At 37.4% G+C, this 26383-nt stretch overlaps 3 protein-coding genes across 5 annotated transcripts in view; 1 reads left to right on the top strand and 2 right to left on the bottom strand.

Moving 5' to 3' along the window:
• The window catches only part of LOC135081163 (brain tumor protein), a 666947-nt gene that overhangs the window by 293297 nt on the left and 347267 nt on the right, over window positions 1-26383 (top strand). The window lies entirely within an intron of this gene.
• Window positions 4889-7986, bottom strand: LOC135081166 (uncharacterized). The gene is made up of 2 exons (XM_063975905.1): window positions 7903-7986; window positions 4889-6379 (listed from the first exon to the last, which is right to left on the bottom strand). The coding sequence occupies exons 1-2, from the start codon at window positions 7941-7943 to the stop codon at window positions 5392-5394; spliced, it is 1029 nt and encodes a 342-aa protein (XP_063831975.1). The 5' UTR covers window positions 7944-7986; the 3' UTR covers window positions 4889-5391.
• LOC135080952 (uncharacterized) lies at window positions 7973-10780 on the bottom strand. Its single transcript, XM_063975673.1, has 2 exons — window positions 9579-10780; window positions 7973-8070 (listed from the first exon to the last, which is right to left on the bottom strand). The coding sequence occupies exons 1-2, from the start codon at window positions 10504-10506 to the stop codon at window positions 7973-7975; spliced, it is 1026 nt and encodes a 341-aa protein (XP_063831743.1). The 5' UTR covers window positions 10507-10780.

The following is a 26383-nucleotide window of genomic DNA, read 5'->3' as shown; positions in this document are numbered from 1 at the left end:
CATGATAGCTGAGAAACAGGAACGTACCAACGATAAAAACATTATCCCGTAAACTGATTACGACATAGCTTGCGGTAATCTAATACAGCGTGGTGATATGGCATTTATTCATTTATTTCTGTACGAGAGAAAGGGACAGTCTGCATCAAAATGTCATAGTAAAGAGAGAAATATATGTTACAGTAAAAACTCACTATCGGTCAAAACCGGTCAAAAGTGCTTTTGATCTAAATCCTCCACTTTCTTTGTATACAGAAAAGTCTAAATGACCTGATGATGAATTGCTAAAATCAAGTGGCAGTGGGCGGGCACATAGCTCGTAGAGACGAAGGCCGTTGGGTTGGGGCAGAAAAGTTCTCGAGTGGCGACGCGGGCTGGGCGTAGCGTGGGCAGGCCTTCTGCTACGTGGACCGACGATCTGGTAAAGGTCGCGGGAAGAACCTGGATTCGGGTAGCGCAGGACCGTTCATCATAGAAAGACTTGGAGGAGGCCTTTGTTCAACAGTAGACGTCATTTGATGAGAACGAGCTGATGATGATGATGATGATAAACAGTACATTGTAAAGAATACAAAGTTACCTTGTAGATTCGATTACGTTTAACTACGTCTTTGAGTAATAAAAAAAGTTTCGTACCATTTGTCTAATCAGATGGAATAAAAGATCTAGGCTTAGAATAGGTCAATAAAGACGCAATAGACTTATAGACTAAGAGCTAGTGAACGCCAGACCTACGTTATTTTATAAAGGCTGAAAGTTTGTCAGCGCATGCTCCCAACATAGCTAAGAACCATGGCCAAACATGAAGTTTGGGTCATGGTGGCTTTGGCAGACAGACGGTACTAAAGGTGTGTAAAATACCAACTTACTTACGTCAAAGTATAAAGGCTGATTTTTTGATATTTCCTTCAAAATGTTATTAGAAATGACGTCATTAATTGACAGACACCTACCATGGTGGCAGCCCTTAGCCAGACACCTTAAAGTTCATGAAAATGTAGTCCTACTTACGTCATACTATAAAAGCTGATATTTACATAAAATATTTGAACTATCATTTGATGAAGTTTCCTCATCAGCCAGACACTTCTGATGGTTCCTTCGCCTTGCCAGACAGCTTTTAGGGTGGCTGAAAGTGCGAACGCGAGGCACTATAAATATTGTTTTTTGTACTTTTTCTTAAGTTACTCAAGTATTTGAGTCTGTAAATAATTATCTCATGTTGATGAGCTGATGATGGAAGGTAAGTACAACTCCTTAAGGCTTAGGTAATCCCTAATTTTAAAGTGATTACCTCTGAAAGTTGCCTAGAGTAAAGTTCTTAGCAACATTATCATTACCTATGTTAATACTAATGTTGCTAAGAACTTTACTCTAGGCGTTTAGCAACTATTTTGAAGATAAAATTTGTGGCACCACATTTTCCGCGTATATAAATTCTAGTGAGGATTTGGGGGTCCTAATTTAATATAGAATTGTTATAGTATTATTTGATATTATAAATTTGATTATACTATGCATAGTAATAGATATATCGTGATGGTTTCGCTGGAAGGATACTCTGCAGCGCAACCACTTTCAATAACAAAATACGGCGAAACCTGTGACATATTTTTTTTTAAAATAGGACTAGAATTTTATAGACATATCGAAGATTTATTTTAGAAACTTACACTAGACTAGTTAAATCAAAAGTAGTTCCGCCGGGGAGCATGACGTGAATTATCCTACAACTCCTAAGCGTTAAGAAGTTGTACCTTCCATTAACCCTACAGCGCATAGTGGGACACATATGGTACATACCAAATTATTGCATATGTTACGGTTAATGTGATAAATTGAAAATTATTAATAATAACCGGTTATTATGAATAATTCCCGACAGTCGCGGTGAAAGTGATAAATTAATCACATTTAACAGTGATTATTTGATAATTCAACCTTAGTACTAACAAATTTCATGGTAGGTGTCTGTCAATTAATGACGTCATTTCTAATAACATTTTGAAGGAAATATCAAAAAATCAGCCTTTATACTTTGACGTAATTAAGTTGGTATTTTACACACCTTTAGTACCGTCTGTCTGCCAAAGCCACCATGACCCAAACTTCATGTTTGGCCATGGTTCTTAGCTATGTTGGGAGCATGCGCTGACAAACTTTCAGCCTTTATAAAATAACGTAGGTCTGGCGTTCACTAGCTCTTAGTCTATTATTAGATGAATTCACTCATGTATAGAGCAAGGGCAAACAGGTTAGATCTTAGAAAAACTAGATTACTTCTAGCTTCAGCCCAAATCAATTAATCTTATTACAGAAAAAAAAAAGAAATTAAACAGATGATTCAGTTCTTTCAACATGTGCCCGACTGTACAAGTAATTCGATTGGCGTGTCCCCGTAAATAAATAATAATGTTGGTGTGGTGTCCTGATTTTGCCATTCAACCAATGAATTGGCCAATTTAGCCGGAGGCCCCTTTTGACCCTCGCGATTGAGGGTTGACTCTGCGGAGTTGGTACAAATGTTTGTTGAATAATCAAACGTGTGCCTTGTAGGCGTTTTGTCAGGTGAATTCTGGGTAAGGGTCGCATTGGACATGTACATTGTCTGGTGAATATATTTGGAGGTTTTGTAGCTTAAAGCCTCTATGGGAGCGTGCGATGGGCAATTAGGCCTTGCCTCGGGCAAACGGTGTTTTATTGATGACATTTGAGACATTTGAGAGACTTCTGTCTGACCCAGATCAGATATCACATCTTGGTTACTGTTACATCTTGCGGGCTATTCACCAACTCGACACAAGAGACTGGACACATATGCGTCCAGTTGGTGAAACTCAAAATTAGTTAAATACTCGTATCTCGGCACGCAAAAAATTTAGTTTAAGTTAATATTTATGGTTTTGTATTTATTTGTTTTTCTATTATTTGTCAATACATTTGTCACAGAATTCTCACTTTGACAGTTTTTATTATCCCTAAAGTCCCAAGTTTCCCATCCAAATCATAAGCTATCCTGCATATTTTAAGTGATTTAATTCATGTTAAGTGTGTGCAGTGATTAATTTTGAGTTTCACCAACTGGACACACGTGTGTCCAGTCTCTTGCGTCCAGTTGGTGAATAATCCCATCTTGCAATGGTAATAAGGATGATTTTGTAGCAAACCTTTATAGTTTGTGCCTTCATCTGCATTTTTTGCTTGTAACTTACGGCCGTGTCTAAAAGCACAGCTTTATTAAAAGCGATAGGGCACGTCATAAGCAATCTTCAAGCCGTCAGATGGCGCGATCCGCTCAAAACAATCCCCCGGGACGATTTTACCCGGTTGGTTTAATACATTTACATACAGCGATTTTTTTCGATCAATTTTTAAATAAGAACCTTAATTTTTAAATGTGAAGTTTAATTGGTAACTCTATGTGTGTTGTAGAATGCTGTTTGTTTTCCTAACAATAAAATTTCCTTGATTGTGTTGCTTCTTGTACACGTGAGACAGAATTATTTGTTAATTTTTGTATCATCATGAACATAAGACAGCGACTTTAACTATTTTAAAAACTGATTTTTAACTGCAAAAACCATTTGACTTGAATTCCTCCTGAAACTCTCGAGAGCTCATTATCAAGAGTACATTAAAATTTAAAACAAACCGTATAAAAGTAGAATTTCGGGTCTAGCTAGTCTGCAAAAAAAAAACTGTCTATCTATTGTATCAACACCAAGATCGATATAGATCAGTCAGAAGCAGTCAAAACACTCCTGTGTAGCCAGGATCTACAGCTTGACCGCCAATAAAAACCCAACCAGTGCAGGTCAAAGTCCCGGGGGAAAGTTAAACTGTCACTGGACCCGCAAAGAAATGAATCAGAAGAACATAGGAGGGGTTCGAAGATCTCATTAGGGTTCGACCTCCCTTCAATGCAAAGACAGACAAAGGTTTAGATCTCGATTTTGATTGACAGTGAAAACTTTCTTTACATGTGATCGTGGCGTCAAAAAGTCGCTTTATGTAAAAGCCTTAAAAGATTTCACTTATTAGTTACGACAGCGAATGTTAGCTGATTTTTCCGAAGAAATTGGTTATTTGAGCGAACGCTTACTGAGCGTTATTAGAATGGAGTTATTTGCGTTGCTTTTTTAGATATTGTATTTTGAAGAATGCTTACTCTGTGTAACAAATATTTGTCGAGTACTCCCCGAGAAAATTTAGAAAACATTTATGTACATTGTACCTACATACAAGTTTATTTTTTCATTCGTTCTCGCTAAAAGATGTGTAAACCTTTTTAAAATGTTCTTAGATTTTAAATAGGTTTATAAATCTTTTTTATCAAAGGTTCTGTGGCTCAAAGGATCTTCTGAAGTGTTTGCTGATAAATTGATTAACTACCCGTGACATGGTTTATTTATTTACTGAATTGCACAAAGATTCCTATAACATTACCCAATGCGGGAGCGCAGGACCATTCATTGTTAAAATCCTTAGGATGCCTTTGTACAACGTCATTTGGCTGAAACGAATGAACGAACGATGCTTTGTTCAACGTAGTCCATCATCGTAATCAATTTAAGTTAGAATATTATAGCCTGATGCTTTCTACATAACTGTCCATCAACCTTTTTCTAATTTTGGATTAAAAAAGTCACAAAGATCCTATTATCCTAACAAAGTTCTAACATTATTATTAGACTTCAAAGATAATCGAAATGTAATTCAGCAGAAAACGTTATCCTAATTTATAAACTACTCGTGTAACCCATTTTCATTCGTCGACTCCTGAAATTCGTTTAAAAACGCAATTTAATCTAGGACTGCTCATCGGGCGGCCCCAAAGAGTTGGCAATAAAGTTTCCATTAGCATTGTTCGTGGAACATACAAATAATAAGATTTTGTACTTTAATCTTGACTTTTATTTATAAAAACACAATATTTACAAAAACCAGTACGAGTTGGTGAGAGTGTGATGAGGAAGAGCCCATATAATTTTTTAGTGTTGCCAACATTAATCATAAAAATAAGGCATAGACACATTAGACACATTCAGTATGAAATTAAGCCGTGTTTACATCTACGGATGTGGACATTCTCCCGGGCAAAAGGTTACAAAAATAGCTATGCAGTTACATTAATAGTTATGCAGTTACAGTAATAGTCATGAAGTTACATTAGTAATGACTTGCATGATACAATTGAAGTTATATCTTAATTAAATCTTTATTCTTAAGTTTAAGTAACACCCTATACATATTACTACTTAGTTATCACAGTTTACAGACTCAAAATTGCCATAAATATTTAATAAAATTCGCATGTCATAACTACAAGTTAACATTTGCTTAAAAACCTATGGTTAAAAATTATTTAACAGTTTTAAAATGGCTTGTTACTTAATAATCTATGGGAAGGATACACATTTTATTAATAGACCTACGGGTTAGACCAGTAGCGGTTTTGAGCTCCGCGACCCTTACCCTCCCATCGCTTCCCCGAAACACCCGCGTCACCCGCGCCATGGGCCACTGCAGCGGGGGAACGTTGTCTCCTTTTAGTAAAACTAAACTGCCTTCTTCCACATCTGGTAACTGTTTGCTCCACTTGTTTCTAACATTTAGCTGCGATAAATATTGGCTGTACCAGGCTTTCCAAAAATGTTGCTTGACCTGAGTACAGCGCCTCCAGAATCTTAGTCTATTTAGAGGGATATCGGTTAGATCCGGCTCAGGGATACATATGAGTGGACGACCAGTCAGGAAGTGTCCTGGGGTTAGGGCTGTTAGGTCTGCAGGGTCGCTTGAAAGCGGCGTGAGGGGCCTGGAATTCAGGATACCCTCTATTTCGGATAAAATAGTGGTCAATTCTTCGTACGTGAATTTATTCTCCCCCACCACTCTTTTGAAATGGAACTTAAAACTCTTAACGGCGGCCTCCCAGAGGCCTCCGTGGTTGGGGGAGTAGGAGGGGATGTAGCGAAAGGTTATTCCTTTCTCTACAGCAGCCACACTCACTTGAGATTGATGCTTTTTGGAATTGACTAATTTATACAAGTCGTGGAGCACGTTGTCGGCTCCTTTAAACGTTTGTGCATTATCGCAATTAATAATGGCGGGAATACCGCGTCTGCCAATGAATCTTTTTAAGGCTGCTAAGAATGTTTGAGTTGTCATGTCTGAAACTAGCTCAAGGTGGACAGCCTTAGTGGCGAAGCAAACAATTACCAGTGTGTAGCCTTTGGTGACAACGGCCCTCCGCATGCCCGATTGTTTTACTTGAAACGGACCACAGAAGTCGATTCCAACCTTGTCGAACGGGTGGCTCTCGGTGACGCGATCGGAGGGCAGGGATCCCATAAACTGGCTGGCTACTTGAGCCTTAAACCTGTAACATTTTAAGCACTTGTTAATAATTTTCTTTACTTCGCGACCGGCGCTAATGATCCAATACTTAAGTTTCAGACTACTTAATACGAGGGTGATACCAGCATGCATTAATACACAGTGTTCATTTCGAATAATTGAATTCGTGACATGACACTTATTGGGCAAAATAATCGGATGCTTTTGCGTGTATGGCACTGGGGCGTTTTGCAACCGGCCACCAACCCTCATTATGCCATTTCCATCTATGAATGGAGCCAAGGCTTTTAAATTAGATTTTATTGGCAAATTATTTTTTATTTTTGATATTTCCGAAGGAAAATACAAGCCTTGCGTTATAGAAATTATTCTGTATTGAGCATTTAACAATTCTTTTACAGTCAAATTTCCTTTAATTTTATTATGTTTATTTAAACAATTGAATTTAAACCTTAATATCCAAGCTACAATTCTTTGCATAGTGAACCATGAAGAATATTTTTCAAACAATTGTGGTTCTTGTGTCACAACCAAACAAGCTGCTTGCTCGTTCTCGGCAGGTCCCCTCTCGCAAAGCAAGTGGTTGCATGAAGCCAATGATGGTGAAGGCTCATACTCCAGTGAGTCAAGTTGAGGAGGCCCATGCCACCATAAGGTGTTCGATGGCAGGTCTTGGGGATTGCAGCCTCGAGACAAGCAATCAGCTGGATTGGAAGCTCCATCTATGTGAAACCATTTACATTCTGTAGTACTTGAATTTATTAAATTTATTCTGTTTTTGACATAAGCCGGTATATTATTTCTGCTAGACTTCAACCAACACAGAACAACTTGGGAGTCAGAAAATAAATGTACAGCATTGAAGTTAATTTTAGCATAGATTGCTTTGACTTTGCAATACAGTTTGGCTAGCAACACTGCACCATTTAACTCTAGCTTAGGTATAGTCAAGGCGTTTTTTACTGGAGCAATTCTAGACTTTGAACACAAAAGTGTTGTGGTTACTTTGCTGCCTTGAATAACCCTTATATATATGCAGCAGCCGTAGGCGACGCTAGAAGCGTCACAATATCCTAGCAATTGTATTACCTGCGCATTATTTATATTTATGTTTCTTTGTACAGAAATTGTAGGCACTTGTTCTAGCTGTTCATAGAATGTTAACCAGGCCTTAAGCAATGACATTGGTATGGGCGAGTCCCACTCGAGATTCTCCTTCCACACTTTTTGTAGAAATTCCTTTGCTCGAACTATTATTGGCCCAGCGAGCCCTAAGGGGTCAAAGAAAGAGCCTATGACACTCAAAATGGACCTTTTATTCCAGGACTGCACCCGCTTTATAGGACATGACACTTTAAAAACATCATCTCTAACATTGAATGAGACCCCTAAAGCTTTCATTGAGAGGTCCTCATTACCGAGCTCATGCTCTTCGAAATGCTGCTTGTCAGCTGGTATGCCAGCCAGTAATTGGTCATCATTTGCAGCCCATTTATGCAGCTGCAGATTGGCACGTCCTAGCAGGTCTATAAATTGATCTCTTACCTCAAGAGCTTCATCGATGGTCTGTGCTCCAAAAAGAGCATCGTCAACGTACATGGCTGTCCGGATGACCTCAGCAGCAAGCGGCATGTTGCTCCCAAACCGGTCTGCTAACTCCTGGAGACATCTGGTGGCCAGGTAGCTTGAGCTCTTGAGTCCATAGGTGACTGTCTGTAATTGCAGAATAATTCTTTGATTATTTTCATCTTTCCATAATATATTTTGTAGATGCCTAAATGATGGATCAATTTTTATAGCTCTGTACATATGCCTGATGTCCGTTAACATTACATACTTGATTGACCTGAATAAAATCAGAATGTCAAAGAGATCTTTTTGAACCTTAGGGCCATTCAGCAAAACATCATTTAAACTTTGATGCTGCGAACTAGCTTTTGTGTTACCATTAAAAACAACTCTTACTTTATTGGTCTTTTTATCGTTCCTTATGACTGGCAAGTGTTGCATGAAATATGCATTTTTTAAATTTGACTGGCACAGTGGGATGACCTTTGCATGACCCATTTCTATGTATTGATTCATGAAGTCATTATAATTTCTATTTAATTGATCATCTTTGGCTAACCTTTTTTCGATGGCATTTAATGTTTTTGATGCTATAGGAAATGTATTTCCTAGGTCTAGCTGATCTACGGGGACTTTGAGCGGGAGGGACACCTGAAACTCGCTGGTGAGCTGTACCGAGCTTTTAAACTCGGCTTCGCAGGCATCCTGCTTTGCTGTAACCTCCAATTTCGTTTCAGGGACCATTTCAGTCTCCCAAAACTTTTGTAGGAGGTGATCAACATTGTTGTCACATATAGCATGCAAGGTGACATGGTGACTGGATGCACAAAACTCACTATTGTTTACTTCACCTGACAATATTGAACCAAACTGGGTATCAATAAGATACAAATTACTATTTTGCAGCTTGATTTTGCGAGGCAGCAATATTTGGAAGAATATGTCCGCTGACAGCAGAAATGAAATGTCTCCCGGAGTGTCAAAGTCACTATCTGCAAGCACCACAGAGTCTGGCAGCTGTATATTTTGCCAGCTTACTTGTTGCTGTGGCAGCTTGGTTGTAATTTGGTCCACTATGGAACAATTAACTTGGCACTTATAATTATTTTGAAGTGACACAAATTCAGCATTGACAGCTTTTGAGGTTGTTTTGTTTTGTTTCCCCAAGGCTGTGATATTTAAATTGCTATCAATTAGCGGTAATTGCAATGCTTTTGCTAAGTCAGCTGTCATAAATGACACTTGGCTGCCACTGTCAACTAGTCCCCGGACTACTTTGTGTGATTTGCCATCCCGGCAGAGCACTTTGGCCTTGATGGTGGGCAGCAATATTGTGCTAACATTAGAATTACTGTGCATTGATACTTTTTCATTGCAGTGCAAGAGAGTATTATGCGATTTGTCCTTGCACTGTTCACATTTGAAGTGAAATTTACATTTATTTGTGTGAGAATTGAAACATATTTTGCATAAATTATTTTGTGAAATGAAATTGAGCCTTTCCTCTGGTGAGATGGCTAGAAATTTGTCACATTTGAATAATCTATGTGTTTGCTCACTACAATATTTGCAAGACCACGACTGTGTGGCAGTTTTGCTTGCATAGTTTGACACTTTAGTTTTGTAAGTGTTATTATTATTGTTGCTCTTACCTTCACTTCTTTGGCTCTCCTCGAAGCTGCTAGCTCTCCGCTCCACAAAAGCGAAGAAGTCATCCAGTAGGGGCAGCTTTGTGGTGTCACGCTCCGAATGATAGGCTCTGCAAGTAAACTGGTCGACCTTTCGCAACAAAATGGGTAAAACTATCATGTCCCAGCTGTCAGTCGGTTGTCCTAATGTTTTCAGTGCACCTAAGTGCTGGCGAGCATGTGACACTAACTCTCTTAAATTGGTAGCCGCTCCCTTTACTAGTGGATTGAAGTCTAGCAGCTCTTGTACATGGTTAGTGATAATAAGAAACTTATTGTCATATCTATTTCTCAACAATTCAAGAGCTTTTCCATACGAGTCCCCGGTGACGGGTAATCCTTCGATTAATGACAATGGCTCACCTTTTAAGTATTTTCTAAGATAGAAAAGCTTTTGAATTGCGGCTAATTTAGAATTATTATCTATCACTGCACTAAAGAGTTCGATGAACGAGTGGTATTTTGTGTAGTCCTTGCCGTCAAACGCAGGAATGTCTATTTCTGGCAGCCTCACGCTGGTAGCGCACGCGTCTGTAGACTGCTGCGCGCCCGATGCTGGAGCCGGCGACGGCGGCTGCGGCGCCAGTAGGCCTCGAAGGCTCGCCACGATCGCCAAATACCGGTCCTCGAACGCGTCGTTTCCGAAATAGTCTTCATCAAGGGTGTCGTCCAAAGTACTTAATTCGATCAGTAGCTGCTCATGCCTTGGCAGCACCTCCTGCAGTTGTTGTAGCCGCGCAGATACTACGTCCTTGTTGATTGGCGATTCCAATGTGCGGATAAAATTTTCTGCCTTTGTCAACGACGCTTTACACTGTGCGATTTTTCTTATGATACCTTTCCTTGCGTTCTTGTCCACTTCCTTTTCAGCCGAATCGCTATCCATGGTCATGGCGAAAAATGGCAGGGCGTGGTAATATTTTTTCTCGATGCAAAGTAAAGGGAACCAAAATGGCGGACGGTTATTTTCTTGCAAAGTTGAATAAAATTGTTCACTTTTGGCTACTGCGACTTGCAAATCAATATGGCACAATAGTGTATTGATTGGCCTTTGATTTATTTATTCTTGTGCAAGTGTATGTTCAGCAATATGCAGTGAAATCAGCTTACTTTTCTTGCCGGCCGGCGAAGGTGTGGTTTCGTTGCTCGAAGTTTTTTGTCGAAGCTTGTTTATAGAGTTTCGGCACCATTTATGTTCGTGGAACATACAAATAATAAGATTTTGTACTTTAATCTTGACTTTTATTTATAAAAACACAATATTTACAAAAACCAGTACGAGTTGGTGAGAGTGTGATGAGGAAGAGCCCATATAATTTTTTAGTGTTGCCAACATTAATCATAAAAATAAGGCATAGACACATTAGACACATTCAGTATGAAATTAAGCCGTGTTTACATCTACGGATGTGGACAAGCATAACAGAAATAGACGCAGAAGAGTCACTTAGCCCATACATTTTGTTTGTTGGTTCATTTCAGCCAAACGCTTTGATAAACGATCCAAGGATATCCACAACGTCCTGCGCTGCCCGCATCCAGGCCACACTAAGTGACTGACGATCTGGTGAAGGCACATCGCAAGATCGTCAGTCTACCTAGAAGAAGGCCTGCCAGCAACTAAACAGTGATAGAACTTTATACATCAGAATAAAATACAGGCTACAATAAATATTTATTATTTATCTGTCAGAAACTGAATTTCAAAACGCGGGCAAGTCCTTGGGCAAAGGCTAGTTCATTTAGATGAGCTTACTAAGCCTTGTGTTACTGCAGTCAAGTTATGTACTGTGAAAAACAGCCAAAAAGTTAAAAGCGCTTTTTAAAAGCCTATTCGCAGAAAATAAATTACTTTTATAACTTTTAGACTGAGCCTTCTATAAGTTATTGTGTTATCGCAATCTCTTGTTAAAATTAATGAAGCTCTGACTGAGCTATATGTCAAGCTAATGAGTGTCGGAGGTGACCCGAGTTAGATAACAGTGTTGGCTGGTCATTTTTAAAGGACAACTTAATTATACAGGGTGTTGATTACAACTTGAGACAGATTTGCTTTGGCAAATGGGTACTTGGATTTTTTATTTCAGTCAACATAAATGACTAATAAATTCACTAAGCAAAGATTTTACATCCCGTAAAAGGGATGAAATGTGATTCCAAAGTTTAACCCGAGCGAAACCGCGGGAAAAAGCTTGTTTACTATATTAAGACAAACGGGCATGTGGATCATCATCTATCTGATGGTAAGCGATTTCTACTGCCAATTAGAATAGAATAGAATAGAAAATCTTTACTTGACACAAAATAAATAACAAACTTAAGCTATACAAATATAATAATCATGCCAAAAAGGCATAAGGCCCGCTCAGCATAAGTCGAGACACGCCGCGACACGGCGCCTGGTCGACACTGGTTTTCAGCGGGTGCTGGTTTTCAGCAATTGACTCAAAAGGTAAAGAGACAAACAGACGAGTGTGTATTGGCTATGTTTTTCGTCCAGAGAACACCTTAAAAGAGTCATATTAACAGACAAAAAGCTTTTTCTAGTTTTTCACCCCGCATTTTCAACGAATTCCCAACTGGTACAGAATTCCTAGTCCAAATACGGATTAAATATGAAAGGCGATGAATAAATTGAATGAGAAATCGGTTTCGCTTTTTCGGTTCATATTTTCTATTCTGTATTCGACCTTTTTAGTTATTTTTGTTGAAGATTATAATTCGACTTTTTAATCCTGGTCAAATCGTGCTAAAAGGTTAGCTTATCCTCCATTTATTTATTGTACAAATTACTGAGTATCTATCAGACATAATTAAAGGTGGAAAAGCAGCTCGGTCCAAAAGATCCTTCATCATCATCATCATCATTTCAGCTTCATGCGGTCATTTTAGAAACTTCATACAAATAATTATGAGGATACTGGGTTGTCTGTAAGAGATTACTAGCAATAAGACCGCCTAAATAATGCTGTTGTTCATAATCATCATTTCAGCCATAGGCCTCCCGCAATGATTTCCATTTGACCGGTTGATAGCGGCCTGCATCCAGCGCAGCGCCTTCTACCTTTACGATATACTTTTTAATATAATTGCCAATTTTATGTATTGTGCAATAAAGAGTATCTTACTATCTATCTACCTCTGTTGTATTTGTTTACTAAACTGGAAGATCAGTCTATTTATAGAACTTCAATAAATACAAATTACCCTTGGAATCGGGTCTATACTTAATCTATTCGGAATCAACCTGTTTAACATTCAGGACTCTCGGTCTATTGAGTGAAAATAGCGGGATTCTTCCGTCAGAAGCGGGACATAGTAAAAAAACGTATAATAATCAAAGGTTTTCAAATATTTATCTTTTTATTTGACTTAAAATTACGTTTACGTGACAAAAGATAGCAAAAGTAGCTATAGAAAATGTATTTTAACAATAAAAATAATATTTTAAATCAGATTTAGTACGTACGCCACGTACGGTCGAGTTCTCTCCGAAAAGCGGGACCGAGCCTGTCCCGCGCGGGACATTTAAATTTGATTTAAAAATCGGGACGTCCCGCCAAAATCGGGACGTCTGGCAACGCTGGCACATACATACATACATTAAATACTGTACATATGTAAAGGATAGCCTAAATCAGTTGATCTATATTTAGTTTTCGGGATATCACGAAAATAGTATTACTTTCACTCTCTCTCAGAAAGTTCTCAAGTGGCGACCACGGGCTGGAAAACGTAGCGTGGGCAATCATCCTACTAGGTGGACCGACGAACTGGTAAAGGTCGCGGGAAGAGCCTAGATGCGGGCAGCGCAGGACCGTTCATTATGGAAAACCTTGGAGGCCTTTGTCCAGCAGTGGACGTCATTTAGCAGAAACGAACGAACGAACGATCACTAAAGTAAAAGTAAAATGTTTTCAGGTTTCACCATTCAACTGACACGAATGAATCTGAAGTTTCAGTTATATTGGCCATAAAAGTCAGCAGTATAGTTTTCATAACAAGTAAAGAAGAAATGGGTAGTAAAATCTAGAGTATATAGACTCTGAATCTGAACCATACCTTTAAAGGCTCGTACATTTTTGTGCCCTGCATTTTAATTGCTTTTAAGCTTCAAACACACCAACGCGTACAGATCGCCATCGCCGGCGCGATCAAAGGCCAATGACAGGTTGCGCGACCTATGACAGTTCACGCTGTCATTGGCCTTTGATCGCGCCGGCGATGGCGATCAGCACGCGTTGGTGTGGTTGAAGCATTAGGGACAAGCCCTAGTAGAATCCGTTTAGTACGATGTCAGTTATTAACGACCGACAGCTTATAGCGACGCGTGTTTAGTTGATTTGTTGAGAATCAACGTAAGAAATTACTTCTTTAGTACGACGTCCGGATAGTACGACGTAATATCGACATAATCGTATTCTACTGAATAGATCGTTTCATCCACGAAGACGCGCTCCACCATTCTTCCGCTAATGTTTGAGTGTTATCGGTACACGCTAAATTATCCATGAGTGCACACGCTTACTACAATAATGACGCTCGTATTGCTCGGTTTAAACTCCCCGCACCTCGCGCTTCCCTCGACCAAAAACTGGTGGGGTGCGTCTTCCTGGATTAAACGATCTATACCTACATCTTCCATAGCCTTATCTCACTTTTTAAACGAAAACACCTGCCGTAGTTTTATTTGCTTAAAGTACAAGGTCATCAGTGATATGTTCTGATAGTTATAACTAAATTCTAGGGCTCAAACCTTCAGGGCGCATTAATTAAACCGCCCACAAGGTCCGGATATTGGAGATGGGAGTGTGGCTTGAATTAATAATTTGGAACTATTGCGGTGGTGAGTAATTAAATTATTAAATAATTGACAGTGTGATATATTAATAGTTATGGGATATAGGTAACAGTCGTTATTAACTACAACATTCACGTACTTACATTGTCGTCAACAAAAAGGCGCCCACTGAAAATCAGTGTCTTGGCAGACGGGCCAAGACGTTACTGAGTGGGTGGCCTTTTTGACAACTTTATTATTATTTTTTCCTTTTTTCTTTCTCCTTATGTTTGTGATCTAAAATGATATGAATGTATTTATTTTTTACTATTAAGTTGTCAAATAAAGATTTTTCTTTTTTTCTTTCTTTCTTTCAACAAAGAATACACACAATGCTTCATTTCACTGCCGATTCCAGAGGTTGCTAGTTTGATTCCCCGTGTCGTTCGATGGATTATTAATTAAATCCACTCCTAATTAATACAATCATAATAATACTAAAAATTAATAAATAATAACTTGATTTTTAAATTCAGTTCATTGACGTTTCTTTATGTAATTGTTATAAGACTCTGTTGTTACTACAAGCAAATTTAAATCTGCTCTTGAAGCTATAGGTTCCCAGAGTCTACCAAATAATTGTTTCAACTTTCAAACACTAAACAAAAAAAATGAAAACAACTGCCTACTACATTATCCTTATATTTTTTTGTAATATTTTTATGTGGCAATAAATAAACCCATTAAAATCGTCATTTCGCTTTGCCATAAAATGACAATCGTTATCCAGACGCAGCTGGCGATGAAACGAATTCTTTGATTAAATCTCGCGAATATTACAACGATTGCTTTAATAAATCGTGACCCCACTGGGAAGCGAACCCGGCTCAATTTGGTGGACAAATGACGACTTAGGGTCGTAGCACACTTAGTCTTATCAACCCGAAAAGGGATCAATACCGTATCGCCTTTCGCCGCGAGGTGAGGCGTTTACGTTACGGTGCGGATAAGTGTGCGTTGCAGTAAGGAGTATCATACAAATAATACCAGGTTACGGTACAGGTACGAATAGGTTACGATCCGTTTTCGAGTTGATAAGTGTGCTTTGTCCTTAAATCGCAAGACCTCACCAGGAAGCGAACCCGAAATGAGTAGGGTGACCATAATGTAATTGAGATAATAATAAAAGGTTTTGATTACATTGGGAATGACAAGACAACGTGACATTCATATTTAGTTTTTCTCCAAATTGGAGGCTACAATAATATTTATTGTATTCCTTGTAATACACACATAGTGTAAAAATCACTTTGTGTCATATAAATTCGAGTGAAGATGGTTAAAATACTGTGGATTTCAACTCAACCTGATCATCACTGACCATCAGGTGAGATACAGGCCAAGAGCTTCCTCGTTGTGGATAAAAAAAACCTGAAATGTGATTCTGTAGTTCAAATGGCCCATTAATACGCGCAGACCAAATCTAAAATTTAGATATTCAAGTTCAAGCAAATTCAAACATTAAAAATTTAAAGAAAAAGGAACTAACGATGCCACAACAGTGTTATCTTACAGCCATACTTTTTCATATCTACGAGTACCTAAGCTCTGTTTACATAATAAGTATATTACCTATCCGTTGTCTAACCACACTTACATGCTAGGCTTAGCATGAGGCTTATTAATAGAGTGATTGTTAGAAAAAATGGTAGGTAAATAACGAAAAAAATACCCATACCTGTCTAGCTAAAAGTGGCAATAACGCTCACAGAACGCGTTAAAAGTGCCATAACACCAAAAACCTTAACCGAAAAGGCACTTTCCTATTTTCCCATGTAAAAAGCCACCCTAAAACACCGCTAACTGCTAAAGATGCGAGGATATCCTTATGGTGGTGGATTTACGGGCACCATGAGTGTAATTTGGCGAAATTTGACGCGGGATGATAACAAGCCGTTTTATATTTACAGTCGAGGAGAAAAGCTTTAAGAGATTGATGGATACCCTCTTTTGTGAATTGTAACGTAAAGGAGCCATTTACTGCGTACACGGTATGCTGTATGACATTGTGTTGAAAGATTACAGGATGAGGTTCAAAACCGATTACAGGACGACTTTCAAATACACATGAAGTTAAATTAGTTATAAATAGACAGATATTCTTCTTATGTTAAGTGTCTAAAATCTTTCAATGCACAACTAATGGCGTAGTTTTAGTTGTAAAAAGTACCTAGTTGGAGCATATTTAGCCATTTTCTAGAATGAACAGCATTATTTCGAAAAAAAGCGATAAGTGCTAATCTGAATAGCTTTAATCCTAGACTGCATCTCACTCAACACCAGGTGCAATAGCGGTCAAATACTTGCCTTGTTATGCACAAAAAAATTCTTCACAAGCTGAATTTTCTTTTAAAAAATTTGGGTGATATCTAAATGATGGAAGAAATTCACCCAATGCGACTGCCGACACCTCAAAACAAAGGCCTACCTTGGACATAGGCGAAAAAGACCAGCCAAGACAAACCATTAATCATATAATTAACTGTCTCTACTGCAAGTCCGTCTGGAGGCAATAAAGATTCGCAAATAAGAATTCACAATATATAATTGTACCGGAAGACGTAGTACGATAGGATGATGGTCACGAAAATACTCATGGATGGATTGTTATTGTGGAAACCCTTGGGGCAGACCTTTGACCAGCAGAGGACGTCATTTAACTGAAATAACAAACGATTTTTAATCTTTTTTGTCGTCAGAAATATGCATAACCAACCGCGAGAGTGTGGGTTATGTGAAGCCCGCAGGATATTTAAGCTTATCTTATCTTCTTTTTAATATGTTCTATTGTAATTAAACTTCGTTTCTTTCCAATGAACTGGTGTTTTTTAAATGAGCTAGGTCCATAGGCTAAAACCTACGGGAACAATTTGGGGTTAAATTACTTCAACCCTCCACGAGAATGCTGCGCGGCATACTTCGAATGGCGAGGGGTGTTGGTGGGTTAACCTTGCTGATAAAAGGCTGATATGCCAGGACTCATTTTGGGGTTAAAAACCTGAATTAAAGGCGAAATATTAGGTTCTTACCTATGAAATTTCTGTATTGTATGAAATTGCTCTTTGCTAAGAAAACAATATTTTTTCATGCAAACATTTTTGCGATTTTTATAGGAACCACAAATCTAAATGTTATTAAAATTTGTGAGTAGATTTAGAAATCATTAAGCTATAGAAAATATTATTATTTTTTTCGATATCTGTAAAAAATATCTAGGATTTTTCAAACGACAACTTACGCTCGTGAGGACGTGCTGTTTTAAATTAAATTTAAAAAAAGAAAATTTAAATGAAAATTGACATTATTATTGTTATTGTATTACAAGATATAAAAATAAAGTAAAGGATATTGAAGAAAACAATATCTGCAATGGACCATTATTCTGATATTAAGATGTTTTGAGCTCCTGTCTTTCATTATACAGATATTCGGAGAAAAAGGAATCCATTTTCAGCCTAAATCTATCAAGGGAACAAATACTTAATTAGTAATTTAATTACTTAATATTTAATATTTATTAATACTTGATTATGAAATATTACAGGAATATAACAGCTTTGTTTTCAGTTAATTGCCTTATTGTTTTGTAATAGATTTATGATGTGAAAATTAAATGTAAGCTAATCTAATTATAAATTAAGTATGTTTTTCTTGTTACAGGTAATTTTCCATGGTCAATATTTGGGAAAAACTGCGTAAGTTAAACTCATACTACCTATTATAAGTTTTTCTATATTAGGTATTTGTCAGAGAAAATACTCTGTCTACTTTTGACATAATCATTGTAATTAGGCCAAAAATGATTATTCCTGAGAACAGTCTCCCAGTAAGATGCGATGTGCGCCTCGGTAATTTACTTTTATCGACCATTTAATCGACTTTTCACGATAAGCCCATACTTGTCGTCTGAAATCGTCGATAAGGCAATTTTTCTTTTCATTGGAAATTACTATCGAGCGAGCTTATTTGTAATAAAATTTGGCAATAGTGCAATTGTACCTCATTAATCGTGATAGGTTTTGGCCTGTTTTATTTCGTTCAAAAGCTATTTTCTCTTACAATATCAAGATAAAAGTATCAACTGTCCAGCAATGCAGTTCTACAGGGATTGTAAGACGTTTATTTGACGTACCACTGACGTTTGTAGGCGATGCCAATCGAGTCCGAACACTGAGGGCTGACCTGGTAATATAATTTGAACGTTGTCCAACGATAAAATAAACTTGAAATTCGTGTATCATTAATGTAAGGGGATTCTGGATTTGATCTGGACTCCAGGTGGGGCCCCAAGGATCGAAGTCAAACCTTAACCTCGAACTCCTCCTATGTACCTACTTCTGATTAATTTCGTTGCGGGTCCAATGACAGTTTGACTTTCCCCGGGACAAACTAGACCTTCACTTGTAAGGTTTTTATTGGCGGTCAAGCTGTAGATTCTGACTACACAGGAGTTGCAGCGGTCGGAACGAGAGGTGAGAATAGTCCCGTAACATCCCTAAAGACATTTTTCGAATATTATTATCTATCGATACAATTTAGAGGACACTTAAACTTCTTTTCGTGTCCACCTCTAAAATGTCCTACAATATTAAGGTCCGAACTCTGCCCTTCCTTTATCTTTGTTAATAGTTTCTTTCGACCCATTAAAAGTTTGCAGACTGATTTCGTTATTGGAGATCGGATCTCTTTGTCCTTTACCGTTCAAAAGATTGTTTTCTTTGTTATATGCGTTGGTGCCTCTACAAAAGGTCTTCAGTTTAATTGTCTGTAGGTATCTATTACTTGTTCTTTTATTGTTAAAACAAGTAACTAACAGCGCCCATTATCTTTTAGTTAGAAATTAGAAATAAGTTTTCAATCGTGTCTAAACCTGAAATAAAATTATCAGTTCTAGTGCTTTCTTGACTAACTCAGTAACTTCAATAACACATAATATTTTGGGTGTGTAATCATCTGGTAAAGATGTTCCTACTGTAAATTTTTTTTTTAAATATGAAGATACACAAGTTTCACAAAAAGGCTTTTTCATCATCATCATTTCAGCCATAGGACGTCCACTGCTGAACGTAGGCCTCCCCCAATGATTTCCACAATGGTCGGCTGATAGCGGCCTGCATTCAAAAGCCTTTTTACGTGAACATTAAGCAGCACAAAAACAAATTACAAATCCATTTGCAAAATAATTGAAACCGGACAATTGAGCTCCCGGATTATGGTATTAACGGAAAATGTTCAGATAATGAGATTAATTGAGATTAGTACATGAATCCAATATTATGTGCAGAAACACAAATATTGACATAGAAGCAACATTGGGTTACATAACTTATGAATGTGAACTGGTATTTAACCTGACTTCATCTAGTTACGGTCAGCCTTTAAATTAACATTTAAAGAGCCTCGGAAGTTTAGTTAAAAGCTAAAAAGATACTTGCGAACTCTAGCGTAGTTGCCCTATACGCAAACCATAACACTTGGTACTGTAAAATTTATCCCATTAGGTTGAGCTAATAAACTTAGTACAAATTTCGCTGAGGATAGCCTAAGCGAAATTTGTACTAAGTTTACTGTGTAAAAGTCGAAGAATTTTTATACTTAATTGAAACTGCACTCAATATAACACGGTCACTGTTATTAATATTTCTGTGACGTGCGTGTGATAGGATAGAATAGGCACTTACAGGGCAGATATGTACCATCCTAGACTGCATCCCACTTAACATCAGGTGCGATTGTGGTCAAATAATCTTGTTATGCTTAAAAAAAAGTTACCCAATATTAGGTAAAGTCTGTTGTAGCAGTTGTCTATGGTCCAACAGGATGGCTTCCAACGAAATTATGAGAATGGATATTTGTTTAGTTTTACATTATTTAATTTTGTTTTCAATCGGTAGGAACATTCATATTTAAAAGCGATTGTGGAATTATTGTCGTTTAAGCTGCAATAACAAACAAATATTCAATTCAGAAGATAAAAAGGTTATTTTTGATGGAATTGGCAATTCATTAAATGGTAATGATTCGTTCAAAAAGGCAGTTGATGGGTTCAATTAAACGGGTCCGCTTTCGTTGATCATATTTTTGTTAATTGTTGTTTTTCGATAAAATGAATTCTGTATTTGAATACCCGGCTTCTGTATGAATTTAAAAATGTAAGACTATTAAGGAATTTAGATTATTTAAAAAATTAGGTAAAACAATTTGAGAAGAGTGTCATTTAATACCTAAGTCAAAGTCAAGAATTTCTGTATTTGTCATTATTCACTAATTGCCTTGCCTCTTTGAAAAAAAGACAACCATAACATGTCTTAATTGCACTTAAAGGTTTAAAGAAAACTTTAAAAATGTCTCATAACCTTTTTGCGCTACTAACCTACCTACCTACGGGTAAGAGTAGGCGCACACCGTTGATTTTTCGTCGGCCGATAGTTTAGTCGGGCAGTTGATCAGTATGGGCATGTATGGGAGTGCGCACACTACGCTGATTCGATTTGGTCGATTCTTCATACAATTTGAAATCACAACTATCGGCCAACTAAAAATCAACGGTGTGCGCCTACTCTAAATATAACATACCAAATAACTAACTACAAATCAAATTTTCACAAAACAACGGACACCAAACAAAGATCAAGCCTCGTCCTGTCAAATGTTATTCAAAATTATGCGAGAGCGAAACAGAAATATTAATCACGTTCATTTCGTAGTTCGTCCAACTTGATCCCCTATCTGTATTTGCATCCACATAAATAGGGTTAATCCCACCTAAATTGATATTGTAAAGCCGGATCAAAGTTTGATTAAAACAGCCAGCCCAGCCAATTAGTGGAATTTAATTAATAAACATCATAGATCGCATCTACATTTTCTAGAATGAAATTGTAACATCCAATTTTAAGTTTAAAGTCTGTCAAACAAGAACACCGGTTATAGTTTTAGTTATGGTTACAGTTAAGTTGGAAAATAGGCCTCCCTCAATTATCTCCAGATATCGGCCGGTTTTTAGCGACCTGTATTCAGTGCCTTAATTTATTTTTTAATCGACTTAAAAAAAGGAGGAGGTTCTCATTCTAACATAATATTCTAGAAGAAACAGACCTATCGTTTACAACAATCTAAAAATGTAACATACGAGTATATATACATTACTTATATACTAAGTACGTCTCCAGACCTATTAGTGTACAAAAAGAACCACGAAGCCTTTTAGTATCTGCTCACAAAGGTCCTCACAGTGAGAGTGCTTTGAAGACATTATTACCACAAAGACATTTGGCTAAGGTTTAAGCTGGGATTAAGTTTTGCTAAGACACAATGTCACAGTATTATTTGTGGTTCTGTATATGTGTGAGGGTGACAAGGTCACTTTCTATCAGCAATAATGCGTGATAACGCGTAACACTAGCCCTACTAAATCTGACAGGCATTTTGAAGCAGACATGGTGACTGAGTTTGTTACCGCGCTTCTTCTCAGCACTTGCACAAATGTATGTCTCAAAGCGCTGGTGGGGCAAAAAAAATGAGACAATGTAAAGGCTCCTTGAGAGCATTTGACGATTTCTAATTCAATTCAATAAGTTAACAAATAAAGATAATATTCTACGTTATAAATGTACTTGCCGCTCTGCCTTGTCTTTGATCGGGTCCAATGAGCTCCCCAGATTATATTCGCAATGTTTGGCCTTCAATTTTGCGGCTACAAAGCTATTAATCCTAAGGGCATGTGACCTCATTATTAATACTTACCGATAAATCAATTAATTTGAATTTGGTAACTCTGTAAGTGTTTATAATTCCTTCCAAACAAACTTTGATTCGACGTAATTTATCAAGACTAACTTTTCGTTTGAGGCAGTTAAATTAAATAGCCTTATTTCAACTATAAAGTAAAAATGAAATGGCATATTTCATGAATTATTTAACTTCACATAAAAGATTTATTTGACAGTAAAGAATGGCCGCTATTCGCAAACAATACACCGCGAACTAAAACACTGCAGTAGAAATTTAAATACATTTTAAAATTAAGCATGCATTTTTAAGCGATGGAAAAATTCTAAGCAATGAACATGCCATACAGTTAGCTGTGAAGAAGAAAATTATGGCGTTGTTAATATAGCAGTTAATGTACTTATGAAGTCAACTAAAGGTACATGACTGCTATTTTGAGAAATTCTGAAATGTAAACATCATCTAGATAGCCTATAAAAGACTCCTTATTTTAACTACAATTCATGTATTGAGGAATATCGTGAGAATAAATGCCAAGGTGAACTTGTTATGCCAAAAGTCAGCTTTTGACATAAGGAGTAAGTGCTTTTGTTATTTCTGATAAAATTGTGAGTGACAGCAACGTAAATAATATAATGGACAGAAAGCCTATACAATATCTATTGACGTATATTTTCTTGATTTGTCTTTATTACGCTATTGCTCAGATTGATTATTACGCATTTCCTCAGCCGATAATATTATTAACAGAAAATTCTTGCAACTATTTTGTTGATTCTTACTTATTTAGGTTTTATTTCAGTTAAATTATTAGGAAAATTTTAAAAATTACTGAAACCAAACAATTTACGGCTTGCTTCAACCGTTTCTGTTTCTTTCCTGCCGATCCCCAAAATAGGCTGGATACATTTTTCCTTCGCTAAATTAGGCCGTTGAAATTTAAATGTTGCGGCTAAAGAAATAAAGGCGAAGTATAAATTTGCGTTTCTCGTAAAGGGTACTAAATCGATGTTCTTTTAGGTGCTTCCAAGTGTAAGACTGAGCCTACATTTTTGAGCGGTTTATTACGTTCTTTTCTTTATTCATAATAATAAAGCATTCGGTAGGTACAATGGAGGAAGTGTGGTGTCAGAGATAAGGGCGCTTTGCGGGGATTTAGGGAACGAATATGGTTTAGGGAACGAATATGGTTTTTCGAATTAAATCGCTTAATGTTACGTTTTGGCATCTTGCGGTTTCTTTAATAGATTTTGGAGATTTAATTGCGAGTCTTATTTTATTACTAGACTAAAAAATGGACATCTATAAAGGAACTTTTAAAGCTATGGCTCTTAAGACTAAAGTTAAGCTTTTTAGATTCACATTTTAAGAAAAAAGTTTATAATTAGTTCTACACTGTCAAAGTTTTTGTATCTCCTAGGACTTATTTATGTAACACCCGACTGAATCAAAAAGAAACAGAGTAATTTTGTTACATATCATTTAAAATACGTAATTGACTATTAACTTTGAGCCTGTCTGCCCTTTGTTCAGACTTAATTAAAACTGCCTTTAAACGTTTTAATTAATGTTTAAAACTGTATCTCACTTAAATAAATATATCTTCTATTATTACTTTTTTTTAAACTTTTAAATGATTTTTGCATGAAAATTTCAGTATCACAGTTTAAAACTTTCTGTTAAGAAAAAAGTTATAATAAAGTTGATCGAAGAAAAATATTTTCTATCAATTTTATGGCCCTGAAATAATAATAATTAATAGATCAGTTTAAAATAGACCGTAATCCAATTACTAGAAGTTAAGAAGGCATTATTTTCCAGATAGCAAAGAATAGACGGTTGACAACATACATTATTATTATGACGTCATTTGGAATAAAAACAGGAAGACAGTATAGATCATTTCATCCACGAAGACGCGCCCCACCATTTTTCCGCTAATGTTTGAGTGTTATCGGTACACGCTAAATTAATTATCCATGAGTGCACACGCACACTACAAAAATGACGCTCGGTTAGCACGGACCAAACTCCCCGCATCCCTCGACAAAATTGGTGGGGCGCGTCTTCGTGGATGAAACGATCTATAAAGAAGTACCTATAAACACACGTCCATAAGTATTTTCTTTTTATTATAACCCACCCTATATTTGCCTTCAATTAACACCAGCAAATAAATACACACTCGAACTTTCTTCCCCTGTCCGTGTTATTTAGTCGCAATATAAGTTATCACAAACTTGGTAATCTGGTTACATAGACATTACGTACCCGAGTTAGGCAACAGGCTGGGCTAGGCCCTCCGTAACGAATATTACGTAACTTGTCGTGATAAGTTGCCGAGAATATGGATTTGTGGGACGGCGAGCGTGAAAGTTATCCTGCGAAGAGTTGTAGGGCCGGAACTGAATTACTTGTTAGTAGAGGCGAGAGCACTTCTAGTTGAAACTGTGGGTTTCTATGAGCTTGTAATAGGCCTACTATTTTAAAAAAATAAATGTAAGTCTGATGCGCTGTCAGTTAAAGAACGATTGTTTAACGGACTTTCAAGTAGGTAATTTAATTATATTGCTACTATCAATAATTTACAAACACTCATGGTAAAAAAAACATTAGTGCTTTCACTACAAACGAAATAGGACGGCCTTCTTCGAAAAGACAGTTATCTGTTATTTTTTATGGAATAAATGACTACGACTATAACTAAGACTGTGACTGGATAAAAAATTGGAAGCGTGCTTTCTATCGCTTCTTTTAAACAATTGGTTGTCAATAATTCATGTATGATTCTAATCATGAACATCAGCTTCATGGCGCATGCGAAAAAAATACTGTTTATTCCTTAAAAAAAAACACAATCTTGATTGACTCTCTAATTTACATAATTGATCCTCGTCAATGCTGTCCGATTCCCCCGCCCGTGTGTCTCATCCCGTAGGTACGCGATAAGCTTTATGTAAGCTCGATCATTCCACAGTTACACAATAGCCTCCCTTGTCCGATAACAGCAGGATTGCCCTTTATGCCCACGTGTAGGGATGGGCGTGGGCTATCGAGGTAACTTCATATCGCTATCGGTGATGTAAGTGATGGTGTATTGAGGTTTGTAAATGCTTGGGGTTAAGCAAGGTGTAGGCGTTAACCCTTGACGCAGTGGGAATTTAGTTCCCACAGTTTGAACTTTATTCCCTTGGCTTAAAGTCTTTAGATACCTACAAGCTTGGATAGTAACCGCCTCTGTGGTCTAGTGGCAAGACCACCTGCTTCAGATGCAAAGGTCCCGGCCCGGGTTCGATTCCCAGTGGGGGCAGATTTTTCTGTTCGGTTTGCTTGTTCTAAGTTCGCCTGGCTAGCTAACACCATCTTATCTAAAGTCTGTGGCCATAACAACAATTTTAAAAACATTGTTGTGTTCCGGCAGAGGTAAGATAGCCGGTTCCGTACGATAGATTTTATCGTACTTTTTTGTACTATATTTTTACATTAGGTACGGTTATATCATATAGTGCCGACTGAGTAAATAGGGCCAACCCGACTCTTCCCATGGATGTCGTAAAAGCCGACTACTACAAATATGCGAAATACAGACCTACCAAATGTCTGCCCAGCGTGGGGAACGCAAGTTAATTCTCCATTTGCCTGTGAAAAATTTGAGAGCCGAATAAGAGAGGGTCGTGCTCTTGCAATGGAGACTAAATTTTAATTACCTGATGATAATGATGCCATTTTCAATTCTTATGTACCCTTCGACTATAGTCCGGTCGCCGAGCACGTAGAATTTCGTCCAGTAACCCCAAGCTACCCATCCTTATCGCTCGCGCGTAATAATATTACTGTCACGCTCGCACACTCACTGCTGCCGCCCGTCGCACAGTCGCGACAGCAATATAATTACGCGCGAGCGATAAGGATAGGTACCTAGCTTGGGGTCATTTGACGAAATTCTACGTACTCGGCAACCAGACTATCAGGTTATATCGATAGAAAAACCATTACACATCCCCAATTTTTCATGATACATTTCCATACACTTGTGGCACAAAATCCTATATTTATTTAGGATTTTTTCGACATTTTTTGTTCAACAATAACTTCGGAAACAAAAGGAAATGTTTTGCTTCGTGTGTTTACTTCGATTTGTTCATTTGTTCTCAAATTGGCTATTTTGGTTGAACGAGTTTCAATTAAATGTTTCCAA

This window comes from Ostrinia nubilalis, chromosome 19, assembly GCF_963855985.1.
Source record: "Ostrinia nubilalis chromosome 19, ilOstNubi1.1, whole genome shotgun sequence".
In the NCBI taxonomy this organism is placed as follows: Eukaryota; Metazoa; Arthropoda; class Insecta; order Lepidoptera; family Crambidae; genus Ostrinia; species Ostrinia nubilalis.
The sequence above is the reverse complement of the archived record's forward strand: the minus strand, read 5'-3'. Positions and strand labels throughout refer to the sequence as shown.